A 12837-nucleotide genomic window follows, 5' to 3' on the forward strand; every position below is an offset into this window, starting at 1 on the left:
AAGGTGTGACAGTGACAGTGCTATTTGTGTATTTTTAACGCTCATGACTCACTCAAATAGTTTGGAAAGAGAAATAAAGTTACATTTTATTGTACACAAAGTATGTCAAAGTACTTTTACATAACGTGACAGTGATGCTGTATTAGTTTACTGCTATATAGTCAGTGGAAAGGATCTAAAAACACAACTAAATAAATAAATGGTAAATATGAGGTAACAGAACACCAACACCTACAGTATGTCGTTTCCCTGGGATATTTGTTTCCTTTGACTCTCTTAGACAATGCTTTGTCAATTCTAAATTTTTTCTTCTTCACTTTCCCCACATAGAATATGAAGAAAGCAATAGAGCTGTCATTATGTCAGTTCAACACTACACCTACTTTTATAATGAGATTATTTGCAGTAGAAAGTAAACTTCCTTACTAGTCAGAAGACTGCTTTACCCTTCAGAAGTCTGACCTACTATTCAGGAGTGTACCCTACCATTAAAAAGTCTGCTCTACCATTCAAGAATGTGCCCTATCATTCAGGAAATTGGGCTATCATTCAGAAGACTGCCCTATTATTCAGTACACACTGCCCTTCCATTCAGGAGTCTGCTCTGCTATTCAGAAGTCTACCCCACCATTAAGAAGTTTGCCCTACCAGTCAGAAGTCTGTCCTAACGCATAGGAGTCTCACCTACCGTTCAGGAGATTGTCCTTACAATTAGAAGTATGTCCTACCATTCAGAAGCCTATCCTATCAAGTCTACTCAAGATAAGTGTTCCCCTTGTTTGTCTATCCCAGCTGTCTTTAGTTGTAGTGGGGATTGACTGGCACTAACCCGGTCCTTCCCAAAGCAGGTGTTATCGCCAGAGTCAGGCAGGGATTAGGTTTCTGCTCGGTGATAGGTGTAGAAATTATATAGGGATGTTTAGGGCAGACAAGGTGACTTTAGATGTGCCTAGGGGTCTCCACTCCCCTCTTCCCTAGTGTTTGGCTCCCTTCCCCTCATCCCTTCGTGTTGCACTTAATCTTCCCACACTGTGTGTGACACTACCACTCAGAAGCCAGCCCTACCATTCAGGAGTTTGACCTACCATTTAAATGCCTGTCCTGCCATGCCGGAGTCTATTCTAACATTTAGAAATTAGTACAATAAATTGGATTCTTAATCATTCAGGAAAATGTCTTTTCATTTAGAAGTCTTCCCTACCATTCAGAAGTCTTTCCTACTATTCCGAAGTCTTCCCTACCATTCTGGGGTTTGCCCTACCATCCCGACGTTTGCCCTACCATTCTGACGTTTACATTACCATTTCGACATTTGTCCTACCATTCTGACGTTTGCATTACCATTCTGACGTTTGCCCTACCATTCTGATGTTTGCATTACCATTCTGACGTTTGCCCTACCATTCTGACGTTTGCATTACCATTCCGACATTTGTCCTACCATTCCGACATTTGCATTACCATTCTGACGTTTGCCTTACCATTCCGACGTTTGCATTACCATTCTGACGTTTGCCCTACCATTCCGACGTTTGCATTACCATTCTGATGTTTGCCCAACCATTCCGACGTTCTCCGTCCGACGCGCTCATTCTTAAGAAGGAAGGCTGCCGGAAAGAAGCAGGGCGCGTCCGAGGGTGAGTATATACCTAATAGGAATATACTCACCCTCGGCTTCTTTCCGGCAGCCTTCCTTCCTAAGAATGAGCGCGTTCAGGGCCTTAGATGACGTCACGGCTTGTGATTGGTCGCGGCCGCCCATGTGACCGCCACGCGACCAATCACAAGCCGTGACGTAATTCTCAGGTCCTAAATTCCTAGAATTAGGAATTTAGGACCTGAGAATTACGTCACGGCTTGTGATTGGTCGTGTGGCGGTCACATGAGCGGCACGCGACCAATCAGAAGCCGTGACGTCATGGAAGGTGCTGAACGCGCTCATTTTAAGCAAAGAAGGCTGCCGGTTACCAGCGGTGATGTCCAGGGGCCTCCGGAGAGGTGAGTATATCAATATTTTTTATTTTAATTCTTTATTTTACACATTAATATGGATCCCAGGGCCTGAAGGAGAGTTTCTTCTCCTTCAGACCCTGGGAACCATCAGGGATACTGTTGTGAATTTACCTTTTGGCTCCCTCTAGTGGCTACTAGTGATTTGACTCTGGGTATGTCATTCATCCCTTGTATGCTCACCTGGGTCGTTAGGTCAGGGGTGTTGCTATATAAGCTCCCTGGACCTTCAGTTCAATGCCTGGCAACGTTGATATCAGAGCTAATCTGTAGTGCTCTTGTCTACTGATCCTGGTTCCTGCTTGATTAAGCTAAGTCTGCTTTCTTGCTTTTTGCTATTTGTTTTGGTTTGCATTTTTGTCCAGCTTGTATATAATCTGTTTCCTGACCTTGCTGGAAGCTCTAGGTTGGCTGGTGTTCTCCCCCTGGGCCGTTAGACGGTTCGGGGGTTCTTGAATCTCCAGCGTGGATTTTGATAGGGTTTTTGTTGACCATATAAGTTATCTTACTACATTCTGCTATTAGTAAGTGGGCCTCTCTTTGCTAAAATCTAGTTCATCTCTGTGTTTGTCATTTCCTCTTACCTCACCGTTATTATTTGTGGGGGGCTACTATCCTACTTTTGGGGTCTATTCTCTGGAGGCAAGAGAGGTCTTTGTTTTCCTCTTCTAGGGGTAGTTAGTCCTCCGGCTGGCGCGAGACATCTAGCGACCAACGTAGGCATGTTCTCCGGCTACTTCTAGTGTTGGCGTTAGGAGTAGATATATGGTCAACCCAGTTACCACTGCCCTATGAGCTGGATTTTTGTACGTCGCAGACTTACTTGTTTCTCTGAGACCCTCGCCATTGGGGTCATAACAGTTTGCCAGGCCTGTATTGAATGTTAAATGCATTGCAGAAGCGGGATTATAAGAAAGAAAGTTCTGAGTTTTTTTTTTCTCTCTCTCATTTTTTTTTTCTTTTCCCCTTTACCTCTGAGTGGCTTGTGTTTGCTGCAGACATGAATGTCCAGACCTTGATTACAAGTGTGGACCAGCTTGCTGCTCGTGTGCAGGGCATACAAGATTATGTTATCAGAAGTCCTATGTCAGAACCTAAGATACCGATTCCTGAACCGTTTTCCGGAGACCGATTTAAATTTAGAAATTTCAGGAATAATTGTAAATTGTTTTTGTCCCTGAAACCCTGTTCATCTGGAGACTCCGCTCAGCAAGTAAAAATTGTTATTTCTTTCTTACGGGGCGACCCTCAGGATTGGGCCTTCTCGCTGGCGCCAGGAGATCCGGCATTGGCTGACATTGATGCGTTTTTTCTGGCGCTCGGTTTGCTTTATGAGGAACCCAATCTTGAGATTCAGGCAGAAAAGGCCTTGCTGGCTATGTCTCAGGGCCAGGACGAGGCTGAAGTGTATTGCCAAAAATTTCGGAAATGGTCCGTGCTGACCCAGTGGAACGAGTGTGCATTGGCTGCTAATTTTAGAAATGGCCTTTCTGAAGCCATTAAGAATGTGATGGTGGGTTTTCCCATTCCCACAGGTCTGAATGATTCTATGGCCCTGGCTATTCAAATCGACCGGCGGTTGCGGGAGCGCAAAACCGCTAAGTCCCTCATGGTGTTGTCTGAACAGACACCTGATTTAATGCAATGTGATAGAATCCTGACTAGAAATGAGCGGAAAATTCATAGACGCCAGAATGGCTTGTGTTACTACTGTGGTGATTCTACACATGTTATCTCAGCATGCTCTAAACGTCTTACTAAGGTTGTTAGTCCGGTCGCAATTGGTAATTTGCAACCTAAATTTATTCTATCTGTAACTTTGATTTGCTCACTGTCATCGTATCCTGTCATGGCGTTTGTGGACTCGGGTGCTGCCCTGAGCCTTATGGATCTGTCATTTGCCAAGCGCTGCGGATTTGTTCTTGAGCCATTGGAAAATCCTATCCCTCTTAGGGGTATTGATTCTACGCCATTGGCAAAAAATAAACCGCAGTTTTGGACACAGGTTACCATGTGCATGACTCCCGAACATCGGGAGGTAATACGTTTTCTTGTTCTGCATAAAATGCATGATTTGGTTGTTTTGGGTTTGCCATGGTTACAGACCCATAATCCAGTCTTGGACTGGAAGGCTATGTCAGTGTCAAGTTGGGGCTGCCATGGAATTCATGGAGATTCCCTGCCCTTGTCTATTGCTTCTTCTACGCCTTCGGAAGTTCCGGCGTATTTGTCTGATTATCAGGATGTCTTCAGCGAGTCTAAGTCCAGTGCACTGCCTCCTCATAGGGAATGTGACTGTGCAATAGATTTGATTCCTGGCAGTAAGTTTCCTAAGGGGAGACTGTTTAATCTGTCAGTACCTGAACATACCACGATGCGTTCATATATCAAGGAGTCTCTTGAGAAGGGGCATATCCGTCCTTCTTCTTCCCCTCTTGGTGCGGGATTCTTTTTTGTGGCCAAAAAGGACGGATCTTTGAGGCCTTGTATTGACTATCGGCTTTTAAATAAGATCACTGTCAAATTTCAGTATCCTTTGCCGCTGTTGTCAGATTTGTTTGCCCGGATTAAAGGTGCCAAGTGGTTCACCAAGATAGACCTTCGTGGTGCGTACAACCTTGTGCGCATTAGGCAGGGCGATGAATGGAAAACCGCATTCAATACGCCCGAAGGTCATTTTGAGTACTTGGTGATGCCATTTGGGCTCTCTAATGCACCTTCAGTTTTTCAGTCCTTCATGCATGACATTTTCCGGAAGTATCTGGATAAATTTTTGATTGTTTATCTGGATGATATTCTGTTTTTTTCTGATGATTGGGACTCGCATGTGGAGCAGGTCAGGATGGTTTTTGAGATTCTGCGTGAAAATTCTTTGTTTGTAAAAGGCTCAAAGTGTCTCTTTGGTGTACAGAAGGTTCCCTTTTTGGGGTTCATTTTTTCCCCTTCTGCTGTGGAGATGGATCCAGTCAAGGTCCGAGCTATTCATGATTGGACTCAACCCTCGTCAGTTAAGAGTCTTCAGAAGTTCTTGGGTTTTGCTAACTTCTACCGTCGTTTTATCGCAAATTTCTCTAGCGTTGTTAAACCGCTGACGGATATGACCAAGAAAGGCTCTGATGTAGCTAACTGGGCTCCTGCTGCCGTGGAGGCTTTCCAGGAGTTAAAACGCCGGTTTACTTCGGCGCCTGTTTTGTGCCAGCCTGACATCTCACTTCCCTTTCAGGTTGAGGTGGATGCTTCGGAGATTGGGGCAGGGGCCGTTTTGTCGCAGAGAGGCCCTGGTTGCTCTACTATGAGACCTTGTGCCTTTTTCTCTAGGAAGTTTTCGCCGGCAGAGCGAAATTATGATGTGGGCAATCGGGAGTTGTTGGCCATGAAGTGGGCATTTGAGGAGTGGCGTCATTGGCTCGAGGGTGCTAAGCATCGTGTGGTGGTCTTGACTGATCACAAAAATCTGATGTATCTCGAGTCTGCTAAACGCCTGAATCCTAGACAGGCCCGCTGGTCATTGTTTTTCTCCCGTTTTGACTTTGTGGTCTCGTATTTACCAGGTTCTAAGAATGTGAAGGCCGATGCTCTGTCTAGGAGCTTTGTGCCTGATGCTCCTGGAATCGCTGAACCTGTGGGTATTCTTAAGGAAGGAGTTATCGTGTCTGCTATTTCTCCAGATCTGCGACGTGTGTTGCAGAGATTTCAGGCTGGTAGGCCTGACTCTTGTCCACCTGACAGATTGTTTGTGCCTGCTAGATGGACCAGCAGAGTCATTTCCGAGGTTCATTCCTCGGTGTTGGCAGGGCACCCGGGAATTTTTGGCACCAGAGATCTGGTGGCCAGGTCCTTTTGGTGGCCTTCCTTGTCAAGGGATGTGCGGTCATTTGTACAGTCCTGTGGTACTTGTGCTCGAGCTAAGCCTTGCTGCTCTCGTGCCAGCGGGTTGCTCTTGCCCTTGCCTGTCCCGAAGAGACCTTGGACACACATCTCTATGGATTTCATTTCTGATCTTCCGGTGTCTCAGGGCATGTCTGTCATCTGGGTGATATGTGATCGTTTCTCCAAGATGGTCCATTTGGTTCCTTTGCCTAAGCTGCCCTCCTCTTCTGATCTGGTTCCTGTGTTCTTCCAGAACGTGGTTCGTTTGCACGGCATTCCTGAGAATATTGTGTCGGACAGAGGATCCCAGTTTGTTTCCAGGTTCTGGCGATCCTTTTGTGGTAGGATGGGCATTGAGTTGTCGTTTTCATCCGCTTTCCATCCCCAGACTAACGGACAAACGGAGCGAACTAATCAGACTCTGGAGGCTTATTTGAGGTGTTTTGTCTCTTCTGATCAGGATGATTGGGTGACCTTCTTGCCGTTGGCTGAATTTGCCCTTAATAATCGGGCTAGTTCCGCCACCTTGGTTTCGCCGTTTTTCTGCAACTCTGGTTTCCATCCTCGTTTTTCCTCGGGACATGTGGAGCCTTCTGACTGTCCTGGGGTGGATTCCGTGGTGGATAGGTTGCAGCGGATCTGGGGGCATGTGGTGGACAACTTGAAGTTGTCACAGGAGAAGGCTCAGCGTTTTGCCAACCGCCGCCGCGGTGTGGGTCCCCGACTTCGCGTTGGGGATTTGGTATGGCTGTCTTCTCGATTTGTTCCTATGAAGGTCTCCTCTCCCAAATTTAAGCCTCACTTCATTGGTCCTTACAAGATATTGGAAATCATTAATCCTGTATCCTTTCGCCTGGATCTTCCGGTGTCGTTTGCCATCCACAACGTATTTCATAGGTCCTTGTTGCAGCGGTACGTTGTGCCTGTGGTTCCTTCTGCTGAGCCTCCTGCTCCGGTGTTGGTTGAGGGCGAGTTGGAGTACGTGGTGGAGAAGATCTTAGATTCTCGTCTCTCCAGGCGGAGGCTTCAGTACCTGGTCAAGTGGAAGGGCTATGGTCAGGAGGATAATTCCTGGGTGGTCGCCTCTGATGTGCATGCGGCCGATTTAGTTCGTGCCTTTCACGCCGCTCATCCTGATCACCCTGGTGGTCTTGGTGAGGGTTCGGTGACCCCTCACTAAGGGGGGGGTACTGTTGTGAATTTACCTTTTGGCTCCCTCTAGTGGCTACTAGTGATTTGACTCTGGGTATGTCATTCATCCCTTGTATGCTCACCTGGGTCGTTAGGTCAGGGGTGTTGCTATATAAGCTCCCTGGACCTTCAGTTCAATGCCTGGCAACGTTGATATCAGAGCTAATCTGTAGTGCTCTTGTCTACTGATCCTGGTTCCTGCTTGATTAAGCTAAGTCTGCTTTCTTGCTTTTTGCTATTTGTTTTGGTTTGCATTTTTGTCCAGCTTGTATATAATCTGTTTCCTGACCTTGCTGGAAGCTCTAGGTTGGCTGGTGTTCTCCCCCCGGGCCGTTAGACGGTTCGGGGGTTCTTGAATCTCCAGCGTGGATTTTGATAGGGTTTTTGTTGACCATATAAGTTATCTTACTACATTCTGCTATTAGTAAGTGGGCCTCTCTTTGCTAAAATCTAGTTCATCTCTGTGTTTGTCATTTCCTCTTACCTCACCGTTATTATTTGTGGGGGGCTACTATCCTACTTTTGGGGTCTATTCTCTGGAGGCAAGAGAGGTCTTTGTTTTCCTCTTCTAGGGGTAGTTAGTCCTCCGGCTGGCGCGAGACATCTAGCGACCAACGTAGGCATGTTCCCCGGCTACTTCTAGTGTTGGCGTTAGGAGTAGATATATGGTCAACCCAGTTACCACTGCCCTATGAGCTGGATTTTTGTACATCGCAGACTTACTTGTTTCTCTGAGACCCTCGCCATTGGGGTCATAACAGGATACCTTCCAATACTTGAGTCCCATTGACTTGTATTGGTATCGGGTATCGGTATCGGATTAGATCCGATACTTTGCCGGTATCGGCCGATACTTTCCGATACCGATACTTTCAAGTATCGGACGGTATCGCTCAACACTATTGTCTATGAATATTAATTAAAAAATATCCAGCTTTAATGGTAGTGACTCTTCAAAGCCTGTACAACAGGCATATGGTACTTGTAAGTGGGGAAGAATGGTTGGGGTGTGTATGTGTGTATGAGTGGGGGAAGTTGCTGGAAGACATTTCTTGTGTCTGAGTTCACACTGCAGTTTTATCTATGTGCAAAACATGTCCATAGGGGACCATTAGTCAAGCGGGGGCCAAAAGAGTATCTTCAAGTACCCTGTCAGGATACTTAAGTATACTGCTAAAAATGAAGCATGGAATAGCGTAGTAAACTATGCTATTTTCATAGATGAGATTGTGAAAAAATGTTTCCATTAAATGGATAGTGTATTATTAGCCTATGGGTTACAGATGTAAAGGTATGCTATCCATCATAGATATCCATTCAACAGATACGTCATGAGCTTTGCAATAGCTTTTCATGGAGATATCTATTAAATGGATACCATTATAGCCTAGGTGTGACAGATGCCTAATTGTGGCATCTGTTACCCATAGGCTAAATTATAGGCTACAGCATCATCCAGTAACTACAATCCTTGCAGACCGTTTTACCAGCGCTATTCTTCATAAAATGGTGCGTCTCATCTTTTTTTCATCTGGTAATTTATTCTTATTTGTTTCTAGGCTATTTTTCAGAGAATAATCTTAAATATAAAGTACTGGAACTTCCCTACAAAGGAGGCAAACTCAGTTTATTACTAGCTCTTCCTGCAGAAAATGCAGACATAGGAGACATGGAAAAACAATTGACAGCAGCAAGACTAAAAGACTGGACCAGCAACATGAAGGAAGAACTAGTTGATATCAGTCTGCCCAGGTAATGCTTTATATTTTACATGAATGATGCAAAGATGGACTTTAACTATATTCAGAGTGAATAATACATTCAGGAGGCAAAGGGGCTGAGGAAAAAAATGGCTCAGAAGAGGAGAAACATATTTCTCCGATAATATATATTAATATAAACTATTGATTTATGTAGTTTGCTGAGACAAAAGTGAACAAATAAAATAAGCACATTTGAAAAAAAAAATTGAACAAAGGGGTAAACGTTTGAGAAATACAGTTAATAAATTTAATTCAACCTAGTTATTCACAAGAAACCCATCAAGCAAGTACCGTAATAACTATGATCAGTTTAAACTTATGACATTCTACTAGAACTTCTCTGTTTTATGGTCTTCCTAGAAAAGCACTGCTGTAAAACACTGACTTATACTCACTTATGGCTGACACACTTACTTGAAGGGTATGTGTATGTGAAGTGTGATGGAGTGCCCCCCCAGGAGTGCTACAAAGGGATGCTATCCATTGAAAAATGTTTGAATGGTTTGATGATGATGGTAGAACATCATCAGCCGTGGGTCTCCTCTTTCTGCCTTGCGGAGGCTTCCCACCAAGGGAAGGACTGCTGGTCAAATGAAGGAAGAGGAGACAGTCCCTCAAAGAGGGAAGAAGATCACGGGTTTATGGATGCTATTGTCCCGCCTGTCTCAAAAGTAGGAAGAGCGGCATAAAAAATCAAAACATGGAGGTACATGGTGTCATGCAGGATAAGCCTTATCCTCTGCTAGGATAAGTCAGCTCATGCATTGCCTGTGACCAAATACAGTCTAAGGGCAGGTGCAGATTGACAGTATTTTTGGTCTGAGTGGGTCCGACAAAACATTGGATCACACTTGTTATTCTATGGGGTCGTGCACATGGCCAGTTTTTGACTTGGACTAAGTCTGTCCGAGAAAAAAGATTGCAGTATGCTTGATTTGCATCCATACATTGGATCGCACTCGGCCCTGCAAGTCAATGAGTCCGTCAAAAAAATCGATCCAAACTCAGACGACATCCAAGTGTGATCTAATTTTCACGGACTGACAGAATGGAGAAGATGGAGATTTTTTTCCCATCTTCTGCACATCCAAGAAAATCGTATCACACTTTGATCAGAGTGTGATCACAGTGTGATTAGCATAATCGGACCGATTTTCTTGGATGAGATAAATTACGGTTGTTTGACCCTACCCTAATAGAGAGCAGAACATGGTCCCAGAGTAGAGTATAGTCTATATAGAAAATTAGAGCACAAGGTACTTCCTGTGATAGGCCACAGCTGCATTCATAGTTCTGCTGATTTTCTACCATGTGGTGAAATCATCACACAAACTCTGTCCATTCATGGTTGGCTTACAAGTCTGCAGAATGAAGGACACAGCGGTGAATAATATTGGATTATACAGGATTAATGCAAAGTAAATTGTCTAATGTATTTACAAATTGCTCAGGCCTTCCTGTAAATTGTACTGCAGGTGTGAATATACTTTAACATGCGACACTGGTAGGAAAATGACAAGAAAATTGATGACCTTGTGCCAACATGTTGTAAAGTATATTTTTTTTTACAGGTTTAAAATAGAACATAAAGTTGATTTAAAGCAATCTCTTCTTCATCTGAATGTGTCGGATGTCTTCAACACAAACTGCAATCTCTCTGGAATAACAGGTGCCTTAAAATAACTTAATTCTGCTACTGTACTAATCTGCATCATACAACTATGGAGTGTAATTACACATAACATTTGGTAAATACAGGAAATTAAAAAGGCTCAATGGCAGAAGAGAAAAATCCTAACAAATAAGACTGGCTATAAAGACAACATTCCAAGTGGCAGGAACGCTAGCATGAGGAAGCCCATAAATTCACTTTCCACACTATTATCTTGACATGAGTTATGGACTCTGCATTCGTTCCTTGTAACAGAAATGGTTTTATTCGTCTCCTTGGGCCTTTGCCACAGCTCCTAGCAATTAGGCTGAAAATACTAAATATCTAATAGCTCGTATACCATGCCATCATCCAGTAAGATTGAAATAACAGCTTAAAGAGAATTGGGCAGGATTAATGAAAGCTTCTACAACCTCTGGCAAAAATTATGGAATCACCGGCCTTGGAGGATGTTCATTCAGTTGTTTAATTTTGTAGTAAAAAGCAGATCACAGACATGGCACAAAACTAAATTCATTTCAAATGGCAACTTTATGGCTTTAAGAAACACTAAAAGAAATCAAGAACAAAAAATGTGGTAGTCAGTAATGGTTACTTTTTTAACCAAGCATAGGGAAAAAATTATGGAATCACTCAATTCTGAGGAAAAAATTATAGAATCATGAAAAACAATAAAACACTCCAAAACATCACTAGTATTTTGTTGCACCACCTCTGGCTTTTATAACAGCTTGCAGTCTCTGAGGCATGAACTTAATGAGTGTCAAATAGTACTCTTCATCAATCTGGCTCCATCTTTCTCTGATTGCTGTTGCCAGATCAGCTTTGCATGTTGGAGCCTTGTCATGGACCATTTTCTTCAACTTCCACCAAAGATTTTCAATTGGACAAAAAATGTGGTAGTCAGTAATGGTTACTTTTTGAACCAAGCATAGGGGAAAAATTACGGAATCACTCAATTCTGAGCAAAAAATTATGGAATCACCCTGTAAATATTGATATCCAAAAATAACACCTGCATCAAATTAGATCTGCTCATTAGTCTGCATCTAAAAAGGAGTGATCACACCTTGGAGAGCTGTTGCACCAAGTGAAATGACATGAATCATGGCACTAACACGAGAGATGTCAATTGAAACAAATAAGAGGATTCTCAAACTCTTAAAAGAGGGTAAATCATCACTCAATGTTGCAAAAGATGTTGGGTGTTCACAATCAGCTGTGTCTAAAATCTGGATCAAATACAAACAACATGGGAAGTGTTGTGAACTGTGTTTCTGGGCTCCCTCTGGTGGTCATTAACGGTACTGTGTTAGGCATGTCTTGTTGCAGGCCTGGGCTCCAGCTGGGTCATTAAGCAGCGGGTGTTCCCTATTTAGGTCTCCTCTGGACTCAGTCTCTTGCCTGGCATCGTTGTATCCAGTCCTATATGGTCTCCTCCTGATTCCTTTCCATTTGTCTCATGCAAGAAAAGCTAAGTCCGTTTTGAATACTGTGGATCATTTGCATTTTCAGTGTTTTTGTCCAGCTTGCTTAATATGTGATTTTCTGCTCGCTGGAAGCTCTAGGGTGCTGATATTCTCCCTCCGCACCGTCAGTCGGTGTGGGGGTTCTTGAAATATTCAGCGTAGATGTTTTTGCAGGGTTTTCTGCTGACCGCATAGTTCACTTTCTATTTTCTGCCTATCTAGACTAGTGGGCCTCACTTTGCTGAATCTAGTTCATCTCTACGTTTGTGTTTTCTTCTTGCCTCACCGTTATTATTTGTTGGGGGCTTTCTATATCTTTGGGGTTCAATTTCTCTGGTGGCAAGTGAGGTCTTATTTTCCCTCTAGGGGTAGTCAGTTCTCCGGCTGGCTCGAGACGTCTAGAATCAACGTAGGCACGTTCACCGGCTACTTCTGGTTGTTGTGCTGGGATCAGTTATGCGGTTAGCCCAGTTTCCACCTCCCTAGAGCTGATCCTATGTTTTTGTTTTCCTTGTCGGAATACCAGAGATCCTCTACCACTGGGAACATATCAGAATGCCAGGCCAAAAGAAAATGTTTATTGCATCGCAGAAGCGGGACTAAAAAGAAGCTCTGAGTTTTTTGTTTTTTTTTGTTGCTGCAGTTTGCCTAGCTTCTTCCATCCCCTTTTACTCTGAGTGGCTGGAGCTCTGCTGCAGATATGAATGTCCAGACTCTGACTTCTAGTGTGGATCAGCTTGCTGCTAGGGTGCAAAGCATTCAGGATTTTGTTATCCATAACCCTATGTCTGAACCAAAAATACCTATTCCTGAGCCGTTTTTTGGAGATAGATCTAAGTTCCTGAATTTTAGGAATAATTGC

General features: G+C 43.8%; 1 protein-coding gene across 2 annotated transcripts in view; it reads left to right on the forward strand.

Moving 5' to 3' along the window:
* The window catches only part of SERPINI2 (serpin family I member 2), a 208331-nt gene that overhangs the window by 104301 nt on the left and 91193 nt on the right, over positions 1-12837 (forward strand). For both annotated transcript variants that reach the window (XM_077292936.1, XM_077292937.1), the window contains exons 5-6: positions 8631-8823; positions 10406-10503. In XM_077292936.1, coding sequence (XP_077149051.1) covers positions 8631-8823; positions 10406-10503 — 291 coding nt within the window. The remainder of the gene's footprint in view (positions 1-8630; positions 8824-10405; positions 10504-12837) is intronic.

Source organism: Ranitomeya variabilis, chromosome 2, assembly GCF_051348905.1.
Source record: "Ranitomeya variabilis isolate aRanVar5 chromosome 2, aRanVar5.hap1, whole genome shotgun sequence".
NCBI classification, from domain to species: domain Eukaryota; kingdom Metazoa; phylum Chordata; class Amphibia; order Anura; family Dendrobatidae; genus Ranitomeya; species Ranitomeya variabilis.